The sequence below is a fragment of the Bos grunniens genome, chromosome X, assembly GCF_055505025.1.
Source record: "Bos grunniens cultivar Pamir isolate PY7600 chromosome X, Bosgru_T2T1.0, whole genome shotgun sequence".
NCBI classification, from domain to species: Eukaryota; Metazoa; Chordata; class Mammalia; order Artiodactyla; family Bovidae; genus Bos; species Bos grunniens.
Genome location: NC_141194.1, coordinates 10,059,398 through 10,078,941, shown reverse-complemented (window position 1 = coordinate 10,078,941; position 19,544 = coordinate 10,059,398). Strand labels below are relative to the sequence as shown.

At 40.2% G+C, this 19,544-nt stretch overlaps 1 protein-coding gene across 2 annotated transcripts in view; it reads right to left on the bottom strand.

Moving 5' to 3' along the window:
- FRMPD4 (FERM and PDZ domain containing 4) overlaps nucleotides 1-19,544 on the bottom strand; it is a 194,422-nt gene that overhangs the window by 35,068 nt on the left and 139,810 nt on the right. For both annotated transcript variants that reach the window (XM_086386913.1, XM_086386914.1), the window contains exons 4-6: nucleotides 15,397-15,442; nucleotides 6,559-6,663; nucleotides 3,934-4,041 (exon numbers count right to left, since the gene is read on the bottom strand). In XM_086386913.1, coding sequence (XP_086243039.1) covers nucleotides 3,934-4,041; nucleotides 6,559-6,663; nucleotides 15,397-15,442 — 259 coding nt within the window. The remainder of the gene's footprint in view (nucleotides 1-3,933; nucleotides 4,042-6,558; nucleotides 6,664-15,396; nucleotides 15,443-19,544) is intronic.

Below are 19,544 nucleotides of genomic sequence, written 5' to 3'. Positions count from 1 at the left end.
GGAGACTGTGTGGCCTGGGAAGCCCAAAATATCTGCTATCTATCTGGCTCTTTACAGAAAAAAGAAAAAGCTTGCCAACCCCTCTGTAAGGGCACATGGTGGTGGAAAGGAAACGGGTGGTAAGGAAACGGGTTCTGCAAACAGTCGGGTTTCTACCCTGGTTCTCTTCTGTATCTGCTGGCAGCTTAGGGTCGGTTACTTCACTTTGAGGTACCTTAGTGTCCCTGTCTGTCAACCAGGGATCATAAAGATACCTGCTGCAGAACAGGTAGCAGGATTACACGAGTTCATACATAGACAGCACTGATTACAGCACTGCTTGGCACACAGTTAGGGTATCAAGTTGATAAAAGAAATTTTCACATAATGAGGTCTTGGGAAGTCATTCCAACTTATGCATGAGTTAACCTGAATTTTGCTAACTCGAACAGTCTGTCTGTGGCCTATCAAACATTGTGCACCTGCTTTAATTATTAAAGTAAAGGGCCCATTGACCAGAAGTCATGAATTCCCAGGTTAAAAATAAAGATGAAATGTATCCTTTTCTGGGATGCCAATGCTGGTCTTTCTTTGATGATAGGACTCCCTACCTGGGTGCCAAGGCCAGATTGACTCGTTGTGTACATGCTGGTCTGGGTTTGTTTTGAAATCCTGAAGCAATGTATTGCTGACCTGTTTAATCTTCTTTTTTTCTGACAAGATATAAAACTGTGCTGAAAACCATGCTTTTCCTAAAGCATTCTGGGAAGCTGGCTTCAGGTCTATAGTCCTCAGTTTGCCTCAAATAAAACTGTTTTCTATTCCGATTTTTGATTGTTTATTATTTTCATTGATGTAACAATATACGTATATCAGCTTCTATTTTAAATCTCTGAGGAGGGTAGAATGAACAAGCTGTGTCAGTAATCCTTTATATGATTAAACACTTATGATCAGAAAGGTGTTCTATACACAAGCACAAGTGTACTGCAATGCAAACAAATGTCGTCAACCATTACTTTTTCATGTACTTGAAAACTAGTAAATGATCTCTCTTCAAATATAATTAATACTCAGATGCTGAAAATCCCATAGAGCAGTGGTTTTCCACCCAGAGAAATTTTGCCCCACAGCAACATTTGGTAATATCTGGAGATACTTTTGGTTGTCACACTGGGGTTGGGGATGCTATTAACATGAAAGGAATTATCTGATCCAAAGTATCGCCAATGTCAAGAGAGAGAAACCCTGCCATAGAGAAAAAAAATTTTTTTTAATTGATCTTTTTTGAGGTTTTGATTTTTCTCTGTGGATCTTTTTAAATTTCCTCAGAGTCCTTTAAAACAAAGATCGCCATAACTACTCACCAGGAAAAAAAAAATCATTTCAACAGAAATTCCATGACTATACTGAATTTCATAAAGGGATTCTCTTTCAGAATTTTTGTTCAAGCCTCAGAAAAAAACAAAACCAGCCTCTGTGTGGCAACACATCCTTTATAAAACATTTTCCTGAATCACCGGGAAGGACATGTGATAGCAATAACATTACCCTATTGTGAATCTGTAAGCAAGAATTTTGGCAATTTTTCTTAAACAGTGTCATATCCCTTTCATACCTATACTATTTCCATTTTATGCCTACCAGTCTGCATCTATTGTGATAATAAGGCTATTAGGCACAAGCTAAGATAACTTTAATTTGATGTGAATTCTTCACATTGCTCCCCATCTTCTCACTGTCATCTGCCATTCTCAGGGAAATCAAACTTCGTCTGGGGTGGCTTCCTATAATAAAGAGGCCAGAAGGAATTAACAACAGGGCTCTCTCTCTTTTTTTAGGGCTCTCTTTTAAATTTAGATTTATTTCAGTTAAGAAATGCATTCAAATCTTCACCCATATCTTCAGATGGGTAAGGGGTCCAATGGCAAGGAGCTTTTCTGACCAGTTGGTATCATAGAACAAGACACAATATCAGAGGGAGTATCTCTTTGGAGTTAGGTCAGGGGTCTTCAAACTAGAGCCTGGCCCTTTCATTTCAAATCTAGCCATGGCCATTTATTTACATATTATTATCTGTGTAGTAAAAGATTAGTCTTGACTAAAGAAAGGTTTGCTTCTTTGCCCCTGGCTCTTGGGAGGTAACTTTTAAGCTCTTGGCAGGTCCTGCTTGATAGGGGTGTTTTTGTTCATTGGGGAGTCTTGGGCTATAATGGATAGTCTATGGGATTTATGGTGGGGATTTATGGGTATGGGATTTATAAATGGGATTTATGGTGGGGGCCTTGAGTCATGTGCTATCAGCTTATCTCTGGAGGGTCAGGGTACTAAGGTCAGCTACACAGGTGGGCAGCTGTGTTTAAGTGGCCAATCCCCAATAAAATTTCTGACCATCAAGGCTTGGGCAAGCTTCCCCGGTTGGCAGAACTCTGTGTGTGTTGTCATAGGTCAGTGCCGGGAGAAATAAGCATTGCTGGCACAACTTCACTGGGGGAGTATGGCTGCAAGCTCTCTGCTGCCCTGGGCACCTTCTCCCCTTGTTGATTCTTATGTGTAGGCTTCCGCTGTAATAAACCGTAACTGTGAGTATACCAATTGGCTGCATTCTGTAAGTCCTTTGAGTGACCTTCTGAACCTACCTGTCTCTGGCTGCTTTCATGGCACAACAACTGAGTCAAGTAGTTGCAGCAGAGAACAGCTGGCCCACAGAGCTTAAAATATTCACTCTGTGGTCCTTTCCAGGAAAAGTTTGCTGACCTCTAAGTTACTTGATCAATAATTGGAGTTACATCTCCCCATAAATTGATTTTGAGAAGGAAAAAAAGGAAAAGGACTTTTTCAGTCATCACCACTTAAAATTAGCAGTCTTATACAAAGGAAGTTAATATTTCATCTGCAATGATTTAAGGGTGATTTAAATGCTCCATCATCAATCTAATATTGTCTGCTCTATTACCTGCTAAATCACTACCTATTTAAAGCAATTCAGAACAAGCTGCTTGTGGTAGCATAGCAATAAGAACGCACGGCAAGTTGGCCTTGGCAGAAGTGATTCCACTCATAAGGTCTATGCTGATTAATTAAAAAAAAATAATGAGAATTAGAGGCTGACTATTGATAGACATTTTCAATACAAAGTGTATATTCTCTTGATACATTATGATACAGCTCATCACTAGGTACTTTTTATTTTTACCTCAATAAAATCTTTTTTATTGTGTCATTTGAAGAAAGCCTAATTTAGGCTGATGGAACATTAGGGAGGAATCAATTTCTGAACACACTTTTGCTCAATAAAATAGTGAATATGCACTTTTTTCCCCCAGGAAGGAAACATAGGGGAAAAGAATCCATACGCTTTGTAATAATCCCCATTAGGGGGAACTCACCTATGGTTCTGAAATAAGAGGATTGCTCTGTGACTCCTCTTTTCACACCTGCCCTAAAAGCACGACTCACTTCTGCCTTTTTATGTATCGTTTTCATGAAATTGGTTACAGCAATTCAAAGTAAATGTTATCTTTACATTATTCTATCCCTTATTTTTGCTGGACACTAAAGTAGCAGGCATTTAATTAACAGCTAACATCTTAATCTTCTCTGTGGCTGACATGGCTGAGAAATCATGCTGGCTTTGGGCAGGGTGCCAAGGCTTCTTGGTGACAGTCACACTATTTTAATTAATTTTCAGTTGCATTAAAATGACTAGTCCTAGTATTTCATGACTGATAGCATATTATATTGGTTTGCAACACAGAGCAGAACCTTCCTCATTTAAATTTTTTGTTTGGGTCTGTATTTAAGTATTCACACACTACTGTATTTGGAAACAACCAAGACAATCTCAGATATAAACAGATAATTCTAAATGAAGCTGCCCACACAAAACTCACAGTGGGACTTTCATGTGATACCTGGTAGTCTCCAGGTACAGAGTTCAGTGGGTCCTCTTACCTTTATGGAGGTGCTGGAGTCAAAGCGAAATGATTTGGTTTGCCCATTTTCCAGATAGACTTTCAGGACATTTGGCATAAAAAGAAGTGAATTATCCTTAACAGTTTCCTATTTAACAAACAAACAAAAAAAAAGAGTTACATGTCAGTCGAATTAGGATTCTGCCCCTTGTAGAAGCAGCAATTTATTGTAATCACAACATAAAAAAAAAAAAAAAATCAAACTTTCTAAGGCCAACCAAACTATCCCTCTGGTGATATCTGAGTTCAGTTGTTTATAGCAAAAATCTTCTCCTCTAGCTACAGATAACTCAGTTGATTCAACTGAAAGACCTTTTCCTATCAGATGAGGCTTTATTTTAAATTAATTTAAATCAAGGCCTCCCACTGGAAAGCACAATAACAGAAATAATTCCTTTGTAATTAAAGCACAATGTTTGGGACCACAAGGCCAGATTTTAGCATAGCAACATGTCTTGAGCAGAATCAGGACCAGAAATGATATTGTTTCACGTGATGCCTGTTGGCAGGAGTCATGATGGCAAATCATAAACATTAATAAGCATCGAGTTTAAAGTAATTTTGTGAAATGATTTTTAAGCTACTTAGACATGTTCCTTGGGCTTCCCTGGTGGGTCAGCTGGTAAAGAATCTGCCTGCAATGCTGGAGACCTGGGTTTGATCCCTGGGCAGGGAAGATCCCCTGGAGGTCACAAAAAGTCAGACATGAATGAGTGGCATGTTCCTTAAACTCCAAGGGATATATGAGGAACAGGTTACTGTGTTAAAAGAATAAAACACTGTAACAAACAGATAACTTAAAAATAAGTCAAAAGGGATACTTGAAACACAAACAAAAGTAAACAAAAGAAATGTGTTTCTTTGAATTCTCTTTAACTGGAAGTAGGGACGGATGAAATGCGGAATAAGAAGGCAACATGGGTAAGTTCCACAAACATGTGGTTGGTCAGGAAGTCTTAGGAATGGAGGGAAAGCCAGCAATCATGAAAGCGTAAGTTCCTTTTGTTACAGATGAGGAAATGGAGACCAGATGGCCACAGATTTGCTAACGTCCATCAGTTGGTCCATGAGAATTCAGTTTCCAGGTATGCCTGAAACAGGCTTTGGCCTTTCACTTCCTGTTTCTTTCTCTGACTCCCCTCTCCTCCTCTCTACTCCTGTGGGTTTCACACATGACTTTCCTGCTGCCTTATTCATTGAATGAGTGAGGCTCCATGTCCAAAAGGAAGGCCACACAATGACTCAGAAGAGGAAGAGGAGACTGGAAAGGAAGCCAGTAACAAGGCTGAGCAGCAGACAAGAGACTGAATGTCCCTGCCATGTTCAAGCCTGTGGTTAGTCCATGGTGGATGAAGGAGATGATCGACCCCCAGAGCTGTCCTATATCCTATGTCCAAGCAGAACAGACACAGGGCAGCAAGTTTTGGCAAGAAGACACTTGCACCATGAGTGCCTTGCCAAGGATCTGAAGGCTTATATCTTCAAATTCACATCCAGGACCACCCTCAGGGAAGAGTCTGTGGCCCATAGCAAGTATATCATGGATGCCATTTTATCCCTGTGAGTTTACTTAAACAACAAAACCTCAACACCAAAAGCTGGCACTTCAAAGGTCCAAAAAATATGAGTGCCCTGGAGGGTAGCTTTCTAAAAACTAAAAACACTAGGCTCTATTTCTGGGGAGAAAACTGAAAATAAGCATGCCATTGATAGTTGCATTATTCATTTTGAAGATAAATTATGTGCCTGAGTAGCCATGATTCCTATCAAGACTTATTGATGGAGGTCTGAGCAGTATTTCCTCAGTCCTGGTTGAATACAGGAGACTTTTCCATCATTTTAACTTCTTTCCCTTTTGATTATTTGAAAGAATAGAGACATTTTATTTTGGATAAGAAAAACTTAGAGGAAACCCTTCTCAGAATATAGAAAGGGCTGTCACATGGAAGAATGCTTAGTTGGCAGAATGGGGAGAAGTACGTGAAAGTTTCAAAGGGGCATAGTCTACTCAACAGGAGGCGAGGTCAGAGATCTCAAATCAAATGAATTCCTTTGCAAAATAGTGAGGTCCCTAAGCCTAGAAACATTCAAGGAAATAATGGACTATTATGTATTCTGGGTTTGGTTAAGAATCCACCTTACACAATTAAAAAAATAAAAGGAATCCGCCTTGCAACACAGGAGACACTGGTTCAATCCTTGGTTCAGGAAGATTCTGCATGCCGAGGAACAATTAAGCCCAGGGGCCACAACTACTGAGCCCATGGTCTGTGACTCCTGAAGCCCTCTGGCCTACAGCTCATGCTCCCCACCTAAAGAAGCCACCACAATGAGAAGCCCTCACACCTCAACTAGAGAAAGCTCATGTGCTGCAACGAAGACCCAGCACAGCCAAAACACAAAATAAAGAATAAAATAAAATAAATAGATCTTTTTTAAAAAAATGAAGGAGGAGGAACACAGCAGGCACAACCTGGCGATCTCTCAATCCCTTTACAATCTTGAGATTCAATACCCTGTGAAAGCCAACAACCGATTTTGAACTGATCATTCCAGTGGGGCAATTGGCTCTCTGTGAGTCACCAGTAGGTGACTGTCAACTCACCGACACTTGGCCATTGATGATGACCTCCTCGGAGAACCGTACTTTGACTGGATTGGACTTTAATCTTGCCTTTTTTGCAGCGCTAATAAATGCTGATTTGGGAGACTAGAAAAAAGAAAGATCTGATTATTGGTAACATAAGGTCAACCTGGTAAGAGTTGTTTTCTATCTTTATCTTCCTAGATATTTAACATTTTTGCTCAAAAGGGTTTGGTACATGCCCAATTCAAAGACTAAATATGAATGATGGATGCAATCAAAACCCTGTCATGCTCATCAAGTAATAAGTTTGATTTAGCCACCAGACCAGAACTATAAACAGCATATGCCATGTTCTTCCAGAGCACATTTCCAAGGATCTTTTAAAATGACAGTCGTGGAAGTATGTAAATCCTGCCTTCAATACAGAGCTTTGAGGGCAATGTATCAATAGAAGGTGAGGGGGTGGCCAAATCTCATGTTCAGTTTATAACAAGTTGATCATTAATAATCTATTTTAACACAGTGGAGAAGAGCCACCGATAGTTCTAAAATAACTGATAATCTCATTGTTATTTAGGGCATATTAAGGGCATATGGGACCGTGAACAGGAAAGGGTACACACACACATATGAAAGATGCCACGCTTTATGAGTCCAAAACTTGAGCTTCAGCCTCTTGTTGGTAACCTGTGATCCTATAATCTTACTGGGCAAGGTAGCAAAGAGGCCTTGATTTAGGATTGAAAGTCAACTAAATCACTTTGCTTTACAGCAGTAATTACTAACACAACATTGTAAGTCGATTATACTTCAATAAAATAAATAAATAAAAAATAATTATAAAAAATAGAAAGTCAACTTCATGTTCTGCCTCACCTTATAGGCCCTTTGTCTTTCGTTGGAAAGAGGGGCTGAGAGATTCAGTTGTCTCCCCTCAGAAATGCAAAGGACAATGAGAAAACCTGCTCAGAGGATATGATCTTGGGAAATGGACTTCATCTGAAAAGTAGCCTCTTTGCACAGTTTTCATGAAGCCCAAGGGGAAGGGAATTCACATGGTAGGTGTCTACCATGTTGCAAGTACCACCTGTTTATTCTGCATTCTCTATTGAATCTAATATAGAGGTAAATAGTTAGCCTGAATCATACAATTGCAATTTTAAAATCCTACAATTGCAAATACTGGATATACCACGTGGTTCAATCTAACGTTCTTCATACTATACAGTTCTAAGAGATTGAGGATGTTGTGTACAGAATTCTAGCAATTAACTCTAGAATCAACGGAGGCTCAATCTCCTGTGTACTGCAATCATCTCAAAGCATGAAAGCCAGTTAAGAGTATCCCATATTTTGAATTTCAAATAAAATGAAAAAAAAATATTTCCATCTTTTTCAAACACAAGTATACTTGAGATCAATTTAAAAACAATATGTTGGAATGGATAAGTTAGGTGTGGTCTATCCATACAATGGGCTTCCCTGGGGCTAAGTGGTAAAGAATGCGACTACCAATGCAGCAGACTTGGGAAGATCCCCTGAAGGAGGAAATGGCAACCCACTGAGTAATCTTGCATGGGAAATCCCATGGACAGAGGAGCCTGGCAGGCAACAGTCCATGGGGTTGCAAAGAGTTGGACACAACTTAGCAAGGAAACAACAACATCCATACAATGGAATACTATTCAGCTACAAAAAGCATGAAATTCTGATACATGCTACAACATGGATGAACCTTGAAAACATCATGGTAAGTGAAAGAAACCAGACACAAAATACCACATATTTTATGATTTGATTCCACTTACATGAAATGTCCAGAATAAGAAAATCCAGAGACAGAAAGCAGATTAGTGGTTGCCAGAGGCTGATAGGGTGGGGAGAATGAGGAGTGACTGTTTAATGGCTATGGGGGTTTCCTTCTGGAATGATGAAAATGCCCTGAATTCCAGAGTGTCAATGGGTGCGCAAGATTGTGAATGTACTCGATGCCACAGAACTGTACACTCAAATGTGGAAGATTTATGTTATGTGCTTTTTTTGTGATAATAAAACAAAATCATTGTTGGAAAAACTCATTATAAAATGTGTATGTGCATTCCTGGGTGGAGTCTGCCTTAATGCTGAGAAAATTCTGTTATTTCAAAAGTTCCCTTGTGTCTTAAGGGCAGTATGGATGGATGGTTTGGCCTCCAGAATTTCAATTCCCCCATTTATGCAAGATGTTAAAGGGAATGGCTGCCCTTTAAAAACAAAACGAAGTGAAACACACCTGCCACCCTGCAAAATAATCTCTGAATGGCTGCTCCTAAAAAGAATAGCTTTCAGCATACTCAATGTGACTTAAAAGTCCTACTGCAAAGCTGAAGTCGTGGTACAGAGGTGTTCTCTTTGGTACCATAATTACAGGCCAAGCTTAGTCATAATGAATGAACAAATCATATAGTAGTGAGTTCATTTAGTTTTGATATGCCATTTTTTAGCTAAAGGGAAAACATTATTTTCCGGTAATGATTTTAAGCAGGGGATATTTACACTGGCACAATGTGTTTAGCTCCAGTGAAGCGGCTGTAATAAAGCTACCCAGAACAGGCACTGCTAATTAGATGAGATATTTGAATGTGGGAACACCCCACTTTCTCAGCAGTGTTTGGGAATGATGTATTTCACATGTGTTCCATGCGCCAGATGCTGAGGTTTATTCCATTATATATCTGAATTTCTAAATGTAATATTTTACCTCATTTTTCTAAAATGTTCTACATAATTCCTTGCCTCAATTAAAAGTATATTTAACAGAATGTAGTTTTCCATGCATCTCATTTGCTGCATAATCTTAGAATGCAGTGATGGTCCCATGGAAGTACATAAGGTTATTGCCCTTAAAAGTGGCCCCTTAGAGCAGAATTGGTCAAGAAGGGGAAGGTTGTTTCATAGCTAATGCATGCCTACCTCTTGGAGATCCATTCGTGAATTTATTGGGTTGGCCAAAAAGTTTGATTGGGTTTTCCATAACAGCTTATGAAAAATATTGAACGAACTTTTTGGCCAACCCAAAGTTTCCCATGCCCTAATAACAATCCTGGTAACTTAGGAAAACCAGAAAAGAAACTAGATAGCCAAGGTAAATGTTACTTTATACATATTTTGAAGTCAATAGACTTGGGATAAAAGTCCAAGAATCTACACAAGTTGCATTTTGTTGTTGTTCTGGATTTGTGACAATTTCATATAACAGATACACATTCTAAAAATTACTTTTTGACAATAAAAACATAAGCTCTTCAAGTCTGAAGGTTATTGAATGTGAATCAATAAAGTAATGATTTCTTCCACTGACTAGAATTACTTCTGGTACATGAGGTATGTAAACTAGTCATGACTACAGTTTTAACTGAGGTGTTTCTCTCTGGCTAAAAAATATACAATGTGCACCACCCAAAAACCTGATGAATTAATTCCTGGCAACATGCTGACCAGGAGGTGCTGATCAAAAGCACTTCATATCCTGTGGTGGAAATGACAAATAATTACTATTTAGAATAATCAGATTTTCCTGCTGTTAATTAATTTTACAATTAAAAGGCCTCTAATCAACCCCTGCACATCTTTTCAAATTCCCTGTTGCAAAGATGGCCATGATAGATAGCTCACATTCTTCCGATGTTCTTAGATGTTCTAAGTCACTAGGACTTAGTTTGAAATAAAATTACATAAGATAAATTTTCTGAAGCTGAAATGTAAGGTCTTGAACTTGCATTCCTGTAGCTCTAAAGTACTACTTGTATAGTGAAGATTAACTAGCTTACAGTTATCACTGGGTGACTGGAGTTCTTCCAAGCAGACCCTAGGACCAGAATTCATAAGATGATAGCTGATTTGGGAGATGCTCCTAGGAAGCATGGGCAGGTGAGCAGGGGAAGGTGAGGAAGCCAACTAAGCATTCATTGTTTAGTCAGGCACCACGGTCAGCAACTGGAGTTGAACCATGCTGGGAAGGTCTGAGAAACAAGGCAGGTTACATGCCTTGAAGTTGACTGAAGAAAGAGGGAACTGGGGTATTTATCTACCAGCTCCTGTTAATCAGTGATGAGAGGTGGCTGCTCTTCTGGGAGTGAGAATTCCTAGTGGAGTGCTCATAGAGCACACTGGCCTGCTCCAGAAGCATGGCCCTGTGGTGAAAGGGCCCACAGGCAAAGAATCCCTGGTGCTTTCAGTTGGAAATTGGGCCAGCATGCTCACATGCCAAGGGGATATGTTCTGGGTCCTGATAGCATCTACTACAGAGGAGCTTCCATGAGGAGGTGTGTAGCCTCGCTCAGGCATGTGGAACACAGTGGAAGGTAGACAGGAAGTGAGAGGCAGACAAGTAGATCTCTCAGCTCTTTGGCCTAGAGGGAAGGTGAAACATGGTAGCATAGGGATGCTAGAAATGAGAGTAACTTAGTCCAATCCAAATGATCTGGGGTTATGTGAGGGGAGATTACAGAGACTGTTTAAATACTCACTGTTTAAATACTGTCTCAGGTAATGTTGGATTGGGATGCTCTGAAAGTTCTAGACTTGGGAACTATGGAAAGGAAAGAAGGGAGCAGCTGGCCAAGAAAGATCTGGAATTAAAAATGGTAACAGTATAAAGGAATAAGATGGTATGTCAGAAGAAAACAAATAAAATCCACAAGTAACCCAAATATTCCTCTTCTAAAATTCAGTCCTGAGGAAATGTTACTAAATACAGATAAAGATTTACACACAAAGATGTTCTTTGCGGATTTATTTATAATAGAAACATATGAGAGATAGTGGGCCTAATGATGGATGCTGGTTAAGGATCTTGATTCAATGTAGTGTTTTACAGACTATATATCGTGCTTATATAGAAACCTTGATGACACAGGAAAATGCTTGATATACTAAGTAAACGAAGCAGAATAAAAACGTACATATAATATCAACTGCAATTCATAGGGTCGCAAAGAGTCGGACACGACTGAGCTACTGAACTGAACTGATAGACTGGAAGTAAATAAGGCAAAAGGTTTACTCTGGTTGTCTTTGAAGAAAAGTATTGCCAGCACATATTTTTCTGCTTCTGCATTTCCTTCTGCTCTTCCATGATTTTTCTCTAAGAAATAAGGTAAAAATGGTGGCTACTGAGGCCTCCATAATACTTAGAATAAGAAGGCAAAACCCATTAAGAATTATTTCTCATCAAAGAATTTTGGGAATCCTGAGTTTTCTCCCAGACCCCATTGACCTGAGCCTCATTGGAGGTTGATTGCTATGGCTGGGTCATGTTGGGGTGCCCTGGGAACACATGGAGTGTGCCAAAAGGTGTAAACACTGGCTCTCTGTCTTGACTGGATCTTATTATGCAGAAGAAATACAACAGAAAAACTGCTGACCAATAAGTTGCAAAGAAATTGAAATGCTAATTTCTCTTGTCTGTAATAAAAGCAGAATTAATTGACTTTCTTTTGGTCTAGTGGGTCCTTCATTTCTGTCAATTTTGGTTGCCAAGAAAATGTTTAGGAAATACATAAAATCTGTTTTTTTTTTTTTAAAGCCATTTGCTTGCAGGAAAATCCAAACACAAAAATAAAAGTAAAAATCTGCAGTCTCTTTTCTCATTTGCACTCCTCTCTTCATTTGATGTATCTATTTAAGTAACGTTAAGGTTTCAATTCTTTCGGTTCAGAGGAGGAAAAAGCCACTTTGGACTGGATCAAAAAGAGAAGGCTTTAGGTGACACATTGGTTCCCAAATAGGGGTGATTTTGGTCCCCAGGGATATTTTTGGTTGTGACCACTTGGGACAGCATGCTACTGGCATTCAGTGGGTAGAGGTCAGGGCTGCTGCTAGACACATGTCCCAACAGAGAATTCTCCAGCCCAACGATGCTGATGTTGAGAAACTCTGAGGTAGCATGCAGAATCTGTACTGAGACTTGAAAGGTAAGAAAGATTTGGTGAGGCTGAGGAGGTGGCAGGTAGAGTATGTGAGGAGCATTTCAGGAGGAAGGAGGGTTGGTCAGAGGAAAGTCAAAGTTGAGCATGCATCTACAATAACTGGCCAGGAGCGAGTGACTCTGAAAGGTGCAACCACTGTCCGTAAGAACAAGCAACACTCCTGAATGTTAATACAGCACAGCAGAAGCCAACTGAACTCCCAGAAAATTCCAGATTATCTGTTAAAAGTAAGTTTCATGATTCACGAATAGTAATGAGTATTGATATGAATAACAAGTCATGCAGACTGAAAAGGCAAAAACAGCAAGCAAAGCCATAAGACAAAACCCTTAACTTATATGCAAAACTCCTCTAGGCTTACTGTGCCGGGTAAAGTGCTATCCCATGTTTGAAAAATAACCTGGTTTGGAGTACAATAGTTCTGATCTTGCATTGCTAATGGGTTATAAAGTAGGGAGAGAGAATTCAGGAAAGACAATGTAAACTCAAAGTATTACCAGGAATTTCTGGTTGGTCAATCACTTCCATATGACAGACATTTACATTGGCTTTACCAAAATGTATCTGTTCACTGCAGAGAAATGAAGAAGAGTGGATAGATCTGAAGTAGGTGTGAGTGACTACTGGTTTAAATGAAATAATCTGAAGACAGATGAGCTGTACTTTCTAAGGAAGGAATCACCGGGTCATGAGGTAGTGGATGTGAAAGGCCCTTGGATGGGATGCCATCTGACCCTCTCCTCACATAGATGAGGAAACTGGGATTGGAGCAGCTGTGGGAGTCACCTGTTATACTGTTGGGAGCTAGATCTCAAATTTTGGTGCTTTTACATCCTACTGTTTCCTTAGATTTCAAATCCAAGTGTGTGTGTGTGTGTGTGTGTGTGAGTGTGTGTCTGTGTGTGTGTGTGTCTGTGTCTGTGTGTGTGTGTGTCTAGTTGTGTCAAACATTTGGTACTAAAAGTAACACTCAATATTAAATTGCTTTTAATATATGTAGCAATGTTCCCCCATGGCATAACTTGATGTCTTATGATCTTACTACAAACCTGAGTACATATTTTTTCCTGCCTAAAATGCCTAGCCTATAGTGCTTAGGGAGAAAATTTTATGACAGGGGAGATGAAGAGTTTTGTCAGAAGATGGAGGCTGGCAAATACCAGAGCCTTTGAACTGATGTAGAAATCTTTATGGGGAAGAAAAAAGAAGTATAAGCAGGTTGGAATTTCTGCTGTTCACCTGAAGGCCACACAACAAATATTTGGGGAAAAAAATCTGAAGGAATTGGACTTGGTATTTTTTAGTTCACTGCCCATGTGTGAAATTCACAAGCAATGGCAAATCTATAGAAATAAATAAATAGTTAACCAGTGGCTGCTCAGGACTAAGGGTAGGAAAAGGGATTCACTGTAAATGGGAATAAGGAATCCTGTTGGGGTGATACACGTGTTCTCAGACTGGATAGTGGTGTAGTGGTGACAGCTGCATACCTCAATAAACTTTATAAAGATCACGGAATTATATACTTACAATGGATGAAGTTTGTGATATGCAAATTACACCATGATAAAGTTGTTTTAAAAAAAATTATGGGAACTCAAGGCAGTACAATTTTAATCATCCTCCACCCTTCTGACAACCTACTGAACTGTCCAACATCTGCACCAAATTATTATTATTCTTTGTTATTAATTATGTATATATTTAAAAGTTTATTTATTTTTAATTGAAAGATAATTGCTTTACAAGATTGTGTTGGTTTCTGCCATACAGCAATTTGAATCAGCCATAGGTATACATATATCCCCTCCCTCTTGAATCTCCCTCCCACCTCCCACCTCATCTCACCCCTCTAGGTTGTCACAGAGCCCTGGTTTGAGCTCCCTGAGTCATACAGCAAATTCCCGCTGGCTCATCTATTTTACATATGGTAGTGTGTGTGTTTCCATGCTACTCTCCACACTCATCCTACCCTCTGCTTCCCCGCTACCCCATGTCCACAGTCTGTTCTCTCTGTCTGAGCCTCCATTGCTAGATACCATATATATGTGTTAATATATAATATTTGTTTTTCTCTTTCTGACTTACTTCACTCTGTATAATAGGCTCTATATTCATCCACCTCATTAGAACTGACTCAAATGTGTTTCTTTATATGGCTGAGTAATGTTCCATTGTGTATATATACCACTGCTTCTTTATCCACTCACCTGTCGATGGACATCTAGGTTGCTTTCATGTCCTAGCTATTGTAAATAGTTGTTTTGAATGATATCTTTATTATTTTATACTTTTTAAAATTTCATACTTGTCCTAACCACTTACTAAGGCCCATCAGGTCTAAGTCCAAGATATTTTCAAATCCATCCACCTCTTCCCATCATTACTCTACTTCAGATCACAATTATTTCTCACTGGAATTACTCCCACAACCTTGATCATCTGCTTCCCAGGGTCATATATCAGCAATCAGCATATTCCAGTTATTTCTCAACTTTAAAGTCCCACCAAATTATTTAGATGGGGGTAAGGAAAATAATCATGCTTTAACTTCTTACAATTAGATATTCCCTTTAGACTTGTGATTCATAACCTGGAAACTTAAAAGAATCACAAGGAAATTCTTGAGTTTTGTGTCGTTTCCAAATGTGAGAGGCACATAGGACTGAAAAGCTGATTTCCAAGATATTTGGGAAATGCATCACTTTCTTTTCTCTCCAATGAAGGGTTTCTATCATAGAGTACAAAATACATATAATCAAGATTTTGGAACTGGTACTATGAATGCATGCTATTTCTCTCTGCTGTTATTCCCTGGAGTGGAGTGGGAGGAGGAGACTGGAAATCTGAGAACACACACAGGCACTTTTACTCACAGGACACTTACAGGGTAAGGTTGAATAACAGTGAGGAGTATCGACTCTTTGCAGCTTCTGTAAGAGAGAGGAAAAAAAGTATTTATGACATGCACAGAGCCTGGGCTCTACCAGTGATGGTGCTCTTTTGAAACAAAATGTGTGATGTTGGCGCATGTTCCTTGGACTCCCAGGGCAGAGATTCAAAAGGCTCAGAAGTGAGCTTTCAGACCACAGAGAAAACCAGAATCAAATGTTTACCCAGTGGAAAGCCTCCTGTTCGATTTATATTGGGTGATATAATCTGCAACACTGAACAGCAGGGCCCTAAAATAAAACTCGCTGAAGGAAGGTCGGATTTTAAAAGCATCGACTGAGTCTCTCAAAATTGATTCTCCCCTTCCGACTTTCCTTTAGCTGCTTAAAATGTCTGTGCAATTTTCTGGAAGGGGATAGATTTTTTAAAATGCTATCAATTCACTGAACATCATTATCTTCTTAGGGTCAGCATCAGGAAAAGAAAAATGTCATTGTAGGTTTCTTATGTAAAAACAGGATCCCAGCAAATGTGACTTCCCATGCTGTGTGGCTTTCTAAGGCCAAGTTAACAATGCCTAGGATCTTGAGCCGATAAACATTTCAGAAGGGCACTCGTTGGGAAATATTGTTCACCATAGTGAACACTGTGTAGCCAAGAGCAGGACGACGGAATACAATGTCATGGTTTATTTAATTTCCCCCAAGTAACCCAAACCTTTCAAATAACTTGACCCCTTGAGGAAAAATCTTATTATAGGTTGCAATAGTTTTTCTTCCTCCCTTTGTTCCTTTTTTATACTGAGTAGGAGAAAGGTCAGTTGCCATTTTGTTGAGAAGGGGCTGACTTTTTCTATAGTTTAGGTGGTAATTAATTACCTGCTTTTGTGACGTCTTGCCCAAATGATTCAAGAGAAACAGGATCTATTGCAGTGCTGTTCCTTTAGAGAAGTTACGACAAATTGCATTTCTAGCGTTAAGTACTCTTCAACCCCTCACTATAAGCCCATTGCCTGGAGAAGACCATGTGATATGCACAGGAGCGGTGGCGGCTGGGCCCTGATGGAGGGAGTGTGGGTGGGGAAGAAGAGAAATCAATGGGGAGGAAAAAGAGGACTAGAACTCAAGAACTGGATGAAGAATCAGAACATTTAGGATGATGCTGATGGTGGGAGAGGCCTGGCTGATCCCATCAATTCCTAGTTGCCAAGGGTTGACAGAAAGCCCCACTAACTAGAGTGGCAAGACCGTGTTCCCATTAGATGGAATAATAGAGCAACAGTGTAATCAAAGGAGAATTTGGTGAATGAGACAAATGACAGTGCATGGCTGGTGGCCATGGAGCCTCGTGGAGCAGTTCTGGGGAGAGTCTGGCACACCTAGGCAAACTGCAGCCTCACAGCACTAGGACTGAGCCATTCCACTCTGGTTCATATCCCAAAGAAATCCTCCCACTAGCCTCTGAGGGAAAGTGGATGAGGACGTTCCCAGTCAGGGGACACATGGATGTGAAACACTGGAGGCAAGGTGGGCATCCATCTCTAGGAGGGTGGGCATGTGATGTGGGGGCTGAGTGTCATGGAACGATGTGGCAGGAAGAGTCAGAGTGTGGTAGCCATGGTGTGTGCCTGTTGGTCCTGCCTGGCCTGCTCTACCCAAGGCTGTCCCCAGAGCCCTCAGCAGTAGGCAATGGGCTCAGAACGTATCCTGGGGGCACAGTTGATTGGACCCAAGTGTTGGAATGAGGCCACTGGATGTCCTCTCTCCAGAATCAGAACTAAGAGATACAGACAAAGAGCTGGAAGCTGAGTCACAATCATGACTGAATAAGAGGAAAGGTTACAGATGCCAGGGTCCCCTGAGCAGGCCTAGTTCCCACCATTCCTGAGGGCTGGTTGTTCATCATTTTACATCAATAAAATGACCGAAGTCAAATATCTCAGTATGATATCTGTTGTCAGTTCTGGCAATTGGCTTTTATTTTTCGTTTCACTCATCTGTAAGTACTTAATTATCACCTGCCAGACAAGAAGAATTAACTCCATAGTGCTTTGCGTCCCTTAGGATTCTAATCCTAGAATGAAAAAAAGATGGAAGTCATATGTGTTCACATATTAGAGAATGCCACAATGATTGAGGCAGGTTCAGCTGAGGCCTGATGCCAGTCACCCCTACGTGCCAAAACAGGGTGTTACATACTTTCAAAGGAGAGAGTAAAACCAGAGTTTGGGACCCTTTTTCATCTTGGGGTATTAATCATGACTTAACTGAAACAAAGGTAACAGGGAAAGGCCAGTGCAAGCAGCACATGGCCAAAGAGCAGAGGCTATGTTTGAAAGATTATTACCCTTTCACAGAGACAGACTCTAAGTGTGCAATTCCTGTGATGATATCTGGAAGACACAGTAGATATGGTGCCCTGGGGTCATTTAATAAAGGCAGTGCTCAACTGAGCTTCTTCCAGGGCAAGAGGGCCTTATTGGAAAGATGTAGAAGCTAAGGAGTGTTGGACACAGCCAGTCACTGGGTACTATTTGATTCAAGGGACGTGCAGTTGGAACAACCCAACAGAGAAACATTCTAGAAATCTGCACAGGTACCCATAAGTCAACCGTTATGATCTTCCATGGATAGAGGAAGCCAATACTGGATTACCTTGGTGTCAAAACAGTGAGAATTTCCTGCTTTTTACCTCACTGTCCTGTCCTCATTTCAATGTGGAAGGTGCCAAAGCTGGAGAAGAATCTTGGGGAATGCCCCTTAACACAGTGCAGGCTTCTCAGGTTGGAAATAGGGGCAAGGGAGAAATTTTGTGGCATTGGCAGTTTTGACTATCATGTGACAAATGAACATATTGATGACAGAGTAAGAGCTGTCGTGATTATAAGTATTCAAATGACTGGAGAAATTTTCTGAACATGCTTAATATATTTGTGGACCTGCCTGAGATTTGAACGAAGACCTGCCCCTAGAGAGCTGTTCTGAACAGGCAAAGAGGGAAAAGAACAGTTGCTTTACAATTTTATCCTGAGACCTAACTGCTACATTTACTCCCAAGTTTACTTTATTTAAAACTGACTTGAATAGATTAGATTATTTGAATCCAAATAGTCCTTAACTAAGACAGTGAGTGCTTAAAATCTGAAGAAGAAACAATAAAATGGTAAGTGCAAGAATGAGGGGTCTGATGTGGTAGGGTGGGGGAGAATGAATGGGCCCACGAGGCTGTGGAAAAGATGCTCATTTTCCCTAGAGCAATGCTCACTGGCACAGTATTTGTAATTTGTTCATTTCCAGAAAAAGAAAAAAATATTCACAGCTCCAGTACAGTCTGTTAGGAGCAGACAAACCCCTGGGGAAGGACTCATTATTCATGTTAGATGCTAACAGAATAAGCATAGACTGCATTAGCTTCCTATTGCTGCTGTAATAAATTAGTGGCTTAAAACAGCACAAATTGGTTATCTTACAAGTCTGGAGGTCAAAAGTCTGAAATGGGCCTCACTAGACTAAAATCAAGGTGTTAATAGGGCTGCATTCGTTCTGGAAGCTTTTCCAGATTCTGGAGGCTTCCTATATTCTTTGATTCGTGGCCTCTTCCTCCATTTTCAAAAACAGCAATGTAGCATCTTCCAATTTCTCCTTGAGTCTCCTGCCTTATTCATTCACCTATAAGGGCCTTTGTGATTACATTGGGTCCACCTGGATAATTCAGGAAAAACTGCTCCAACCTTAACTGAATCACTTCTGCAGAGCCACAGGATCTGGGCATTATGATGTGGATCAGTATTCTGTCCTATCACAGAAGCCAGCTTCAGTAGTTATCTTGTGCTGCATAACAACTTACCATACACTTAGCAGCTTAAAACAACACACATTTATTATCTTACAGTTTCTATGAGTCAGACATATGAGTATGAATTAACTTGGTCATCTTATCCAAGTTCTCTGATGAGACTGCCATCAAGTGCTGCCCAGGGCTAAGGTCTCATCTGAAAGCTCCATTGGGAAAGATCCAATTCCAGGTAGACTTTTTACAGTTTTTGGCAGGATTAAATAGTTTCTTTTGGGATTGTTGGACCAAGGGCCTCAATTCCTGCTGGCAGTTGGCTATAAGTCACTGTTAGGTCCTTGTTACATGGGC